The sequence below is a fragment of the Pongo pygmaeus genome, chromosome 13 (assembly GCF_028885625.2).
Source record: "Pongo pygmaeus isolate AG05252 chromosome 13, NHGRI_mPonPyg2-v2.0_pri, whole genome shotgun sequence".
NCBI classification, from domain to species: domain Eukaryota; kingdom Metazoa; phylum Chordata; class Mammalia; order Primates; family Hominidae; genus Pongo; species Pongo pygmaeus.
Genome location: NC_072386.2, coordinates 113446010 through 113451419, shown reverse-complemented (window position 1 = coordinate 113451419; position 5410 = coordinate 113446010). Strand labels below are relative to the sequence as shown.

The window sequence follows — 5410 nt, the reverse complement described above, 5'->3', positions numbered from 1 at the left end:
GTATTATTATTATTTTTAACTTTTAAGTTCAGGGGTAGTACATGTGCCCAATGTGCAGGTTTGTTACACAGGTAAATATGTGTCATGGGGGTTGGTTGCACAGATTATTTTATTACCCAGATATTAAGCCTAGTATCCATTAGTTTTTTTTTTTTGCTTCTCTCTCTCCTCCTACCCTCCACCCTCCGATAAGCCCCAGTGTGTGTTGTTCCCCTCTATATGTCTGCTTGTTCTCATTGTTTAGCTCCCACTTATAAGTGAGAACATGTGGTGTTTGGTTTTCTGATCCTGTGTTAGTTTGCTGAGGAAAATGGTCTCCAGATCCATCCATGTCCCTGCAAAGGATATCATTTCTTTCTTTTTTATGACTGCATAGTATGCCATCATGCCCAGCTTATTTTTAACAATTTTTTTTTTTGTAGAGACAGTGGGGGGTCTCCCTGTGTTGCCCAGGCTGGTCTTGAACTCCTGCCTTGGCTTCTCAAAGTGCTGAGGTTACAGGCATGAGCCACTGCACCCAGCTGAACGTTTATGTTTTGAATGTTGAAGAACCTGAGGCAGTGCAACAGAAACATTAGCCTGGTCTAGGGTCTGGCTCTAGGTCTAGCCCTAGATGAACCCCAAATTTTTTCTGCCTGCTATAAGCTTTCATTTCCCTCTTTACTGTCCCTTAAACAATGACATGAGACATCCAAGCCAGAGGAACATCCCATCTTTACCGACAGTGACAGAGGCCAGAAAGAGGCCCCGACCTTCCTCATCCCCTCATAGTCAGACCTACCCAGCCTCCCTGGACCAATCACTGGGGCCCCTGCCCTGGACAGTGGAATCGGCTCGAGGTCCGCCTGAGGGCCTCCTTGACCTCCTTATTGCGGAGGCTGTAGATGAGTGGGTTGAGAGCCGGGATGGCCAGGGTATAGAACACAGAGGCCGTCTTGTCAGTGTCCAGGGCATAGCTGGAGCTGGGATGCAGGTACGTGACAATGAGTGTCCCGTACATCATGGCCACGGCTGTGAGGTGGGAACAGGTGGAGGCTGCTCGCCGACTGCCCTCGACCGAGCGCATGCGGATCACAGCCCCAGCAATGAAGCCATAAGACACCGTGATAGCTAACACCATGGCTGTCTGGATGAAGCCGCAGATGGCAAAGAGAAGCAGTTCATTGAGACTGGTGTCACTGCATGAGATGGCCAGCAGTGGAGGGATATCGCAGAAGAAGCTATTGATCTCCCGGGAGCGGCAGAAGCTCAGGCGGAAGGTGAGGGTTGTGTGAACAAAGGCGCTCACTGCCCCACCCAGGCCTAATGCCCCCAGCAAGGCCAGGCATAGACGCTGTGACATAGCTGTTGTATAGAGAAGTGGGTTTCTGATGGCCACGTAGCGGTCATAGGCCATGGCTGCCAGCGAGCAACACTCAGTGTCAGCCAGACCTGCAAAGACAAACATCTGGGGGGCACAGGCTGTGTAAGGGATGGTGGCTCGGGGCAGCAGCAGGTCCACTAGCATCTTGGGGCCGATGGCGGAGGAATAGCAGGCATCCAGCAGGGAGAGGTTGGCCGGGAAGAAGTACATAGCTGTGTGGAGCCGGACATCCATGCGGATCAGCAGTGCCGTGCCCACGTTTCCCAGCAGGCTCACCAGGTAGACAGGCAGGCAGGTCAGGAAGAGGGCCACACGCAGGTCCCAGCGATTTGTGATGCCCAGGAGGATGAATTCAGCAGGGGCAACCGCGGCCCAGGTGAGGTTCTCTGAGTTCATCCTACCGGACAGAGACTGAGAAGAGGCAAAGCAGGAGGGAGATAAGTGAAAGGGCAAGGCCATGGCCAGGGAGAAGAAAGCATCCTGTACTGGGAGTTAGGTAGGCGTGGGTTTCAGCCCACCTGTGCGACAAAATTGCTATGTGACCTTGGGCAAGCCACGTAACCTCTCAAAACCTGTTTCTAACTCTTAGAAGTCATTGTAGAAGTCTGTTTTGTTTTTGAGACGGAGTTTTGCTGTTGTTACCCAGGCTGGAGTGCAAAGGTGCGATCTCAGCTCACCACAACTTCTGCCTTCTGGGTTCAAGCGATTCTCCTGCCTCAGCCTCCTGAGTAGCTGGGATTACAGGCATGTGCCACCGCGCCTGGCTAATTTTATATTTTTAGTAGAGATGGAGTTTCTCCATGTTGGTCAGGCTGGTCTTGAACTCCCAACTTCAGGTGATCCGCCCACCTTGGCCTCCCAAAGTGCTGGGATTACAGGCGTGAGCCACTGTGCCCGCCCCATCTTTTTTTTTTTTTTTTTTTTTTTTTTTGAGATGGAATCTTGTTTTCTCACCCAGGCCAGAGTGCAGTGGCGCAATCTTGGCTCACTGCAACCTCTGCCTCCTGGGTTCAAGTGATTTTCCTACCTCAGCCTCCCGAGTAGCTGGGACTACAGGTGCCCACCACCATGCCCAGCTAATTTTTGTATTTTTTTTTTAAGTAATGAAGTCTTTTTTTTTAAATTTTATTATTATTATACTTTAAGTTTTAGGGTACATGTGCACAACGTGCAGGTTTGTTACATATGTATACACGTGCCATGTTGGTGTGCTGCACCCATTAACTCGTCATTTAGCATTAGTATTTTTTAAGTAGAGACAGGGTTTCACCATGTTGGTGGCCAGGCTGGTCTTCAACTCCTGATCTCAAGTGATCTGCCCGCCCCAGCTTCCCAAAGCGTTGGGATTACAGGTGTGAGCCACCACTCCCAGCCTTTTTTTTTTTTTTAAAGAGACACAAGGTCTTACTATGTTGCCCAGGCTGAACTAAAATTCCTGGGCTTAAGTGATCCTCCTCCCACCTCAGCCTCCTAAGCAGCTGGATTTATAGGCATACTCCACCACACCCACAGGGGTCTTGTCCCTCTTACTCACTTTTGTGTCTACAGCACTGAGAGCATTGCCTAGCACATAGCTGGTGCTCAAAAGAGATTTGTTAAATGAATGAATGGGATGATATTTAGTGTCCAGCCAAAGATTGAAAACTTTGTGACTCTATATGCATTCTCCTCTCCAGTTTTCCAGGTAAGAAAAGAGACAGTGGAATGAGCAGAAATAATCTTCAGATCCAAGGGGCACCTGGCCATGGGTTTTGAGGTTTGCCAGGAGGGACATCTTTCCTTTGGAGTAAGATTGGAGAAAGGAGCAGCCTGGTATCTTGGAAAAACAGTGGGGGGTAGAAAGAACAGAGAATGGGAATATATTCCTGAGCTGAATTCTTGGCCTCTCTGAGCCTCAATGTTCTCATCTGGATAATGGGGGAAAGCTGCAAGGATTCGATGAGATAATGCATGTAAAGCTTCTCACACAGGGCCTAGCACACGCAGGCATTTAACAAAGGCCCTGTGAATGGAAATGAATTGAGCTGGATGCTTTGGCTCCAAACTGGAAGGAAGCAACTTTATGGCAATCAAAAGTAGTATAATTCCCAGAAAATGCAATGTTGCTTCACACTCCTGTTGCATTTGTCCTCTTTGCCTGGAACCCATTTCCTCCTTTTGTGTTTGGTAAAAAGTATCTCCAATGTGAAGCCTTCCCCGATCTGTCCCTTAAAACTAAATATTTTTCTTGTCTGTGGCCTGCTGCACTGGAGCATACAGTAGTTCCCCCTTATCTATGGGGAATACGTTCCAAGACCCCCTGTGGATGTGCGAAATCACAGATCATACTGAACCCTATATATGTGATTTTTTTCCCTATACATTCATATCCATGATAAAGTTTAATTTATAAATTAGGCATAGTAAGGGATAACAACAACAATAATAAAATAGAACAATTATAACAATGTACTATAATACAAGTTATGTGAATGTGGTCTCTCTTTCTCTCTGTCCCTCAAAATATCTTACTTTTTGTAATATATATATATATATATATATTTTTTTTTTTTTTTTTTTTTGAGATGGAGTCTCACTCTGTCACCCAGGCTAGAGTGCGGTGGTGTGATCTCGGCTCACTGCAACCTCCACCTCCCAGGTCCAAGTGATTCTCCTGCCTCAGCCTCCTGAGTGGCTGGGACTACAGGTGTGTGCTACCATGCCCAGCTAATTTTTTTGTATTTTTAGTAGAGATGGGGTTTCACCACATTGGCCAGGTTGGTCTCGAACTCCTGACCTCAGGTGATTCGTCCATCTCGGCCTCCCAAAGTGCTGGGATTACAGGCCTGAGCCACTGCACCCAGCCTGTTTTTAATATTTTCGGGTCACAGTTGACCACAGGTAACTGAAACTGCAGAAAGCAAAACTGTGGGTAAAGGGGAACAACTGCTGTACCTCTCTCATGCTGCTTCACCATTCTATTGCAAATATCTTTTACATGTGTGTCTCCTGTGAACTCTGAGCTCCTTGATTCAATATTCATTCAACAAAGTTTTATTGAGTATTACTATGTGCTAAGAATGCCCCATAATTCATTTTTGTATCTCCAGGGTGAGGTATATAATCAGAGCTAAAAAAATGTTAGTTGAGTCCATAACACAGTGAACAATAGTATAGACATTAGCAGCATGAACACTTGCTTTTGAGTCCGAGTTCCACAACTTTCTGGTGTGTAACTTCAGGCAAGTCACTTCACCTCCCTTAACTTTGGTTTTCTCCTTGCAAAGTAGGAATTATAATATCTCTGTTGGAGGGTTCTCAGAGGCAATAGGTGTGCAGGAAGGGGCCCGGAGCTGAAAAAATTCTTCTTCTCCTTCTTTTAAGAGAAGTTTAGATGTTTGGAACTTACCCAAACATCTGCCCAGTGAGGATGGTGAAAATCTCCGACAAACAACAAATTGGGTGAAAAATGTTGACAATATCACGTTGGTGAGGTTGTGCTTGTGGAAATGTAAATCGGGACATTTCCGACCATAGTGCACGCCCCAGTGTCTTAAGCTACTTTGTTTGCTATAACAAAATGCCAATAGACTGGGTGGCTTAAACAACAGACATTTATTTATCATGGTCCTGGAAACTGGAAAGTCTGTGGTTAGCATGTCAGCATGGTTGGGTTCTAGTGAGAGCCCTCCTTCTGGCTTGTAGATGGCCACTTTCCTACTGTATTGTCACAGGGTGGGGACAGAGAGACAGAGAAGGCTCTCTGGTTTCTTATAAGGGTACTAATCCCATTATCATAGATGCCACCATAATGACCTAATTAGGTTTAGACCTAATTACCTCCCAAAGGCTCCTTCTGCAAATACCATCATATTGGGGGTTAGAATTTCAACATGAATTTTTTGGGGATGTAAACATTCAGTCCATAGCACCTGGTAATTCCACTACTTGGTGTTTACTTTTGAAAACCCTCTCATGTATACAGAAGGAGACAAGGGAGCATGCATTCCTGGACTATTTGTAATGGCTAAATAAATGTTAGTCAAACCTAAATGTTTATCAATAGGC

General features: G+C 46.2%; 1 protein-coding gene across 1 annotated transcript; it reads right to left on the bottom strand.

Moving 5' to 3' along the window:
• Positions 1 to 799: 799 nt before the first annotated feature.
• LOC129043408 (olfactory receptor 5C1) lies at positions 800 to 1759 on the bottom strand. Its single transcript, XM_054500035.1, has one exon. The coding sequence runs from the start codon at positions 1757 to 1759 to the stop codon at positions 800 to 802; it is 960 nt and encodes a 319-aa protein (XP_054356010.1).
• Between the last annotated feature and the right edge of the window lie 3651 nt (positions 1760 to 5410).

Bases quoted from the DNA above. Each gene is read 5' to 3' on its own strand.
- LOC129043408 (XM_054500035.1), bottom strand. From the start codon at position 1,759: ATGAACTCAGAGAACCTCACCTGGGCCGCGGTTGCCCCTGCTGAATTC.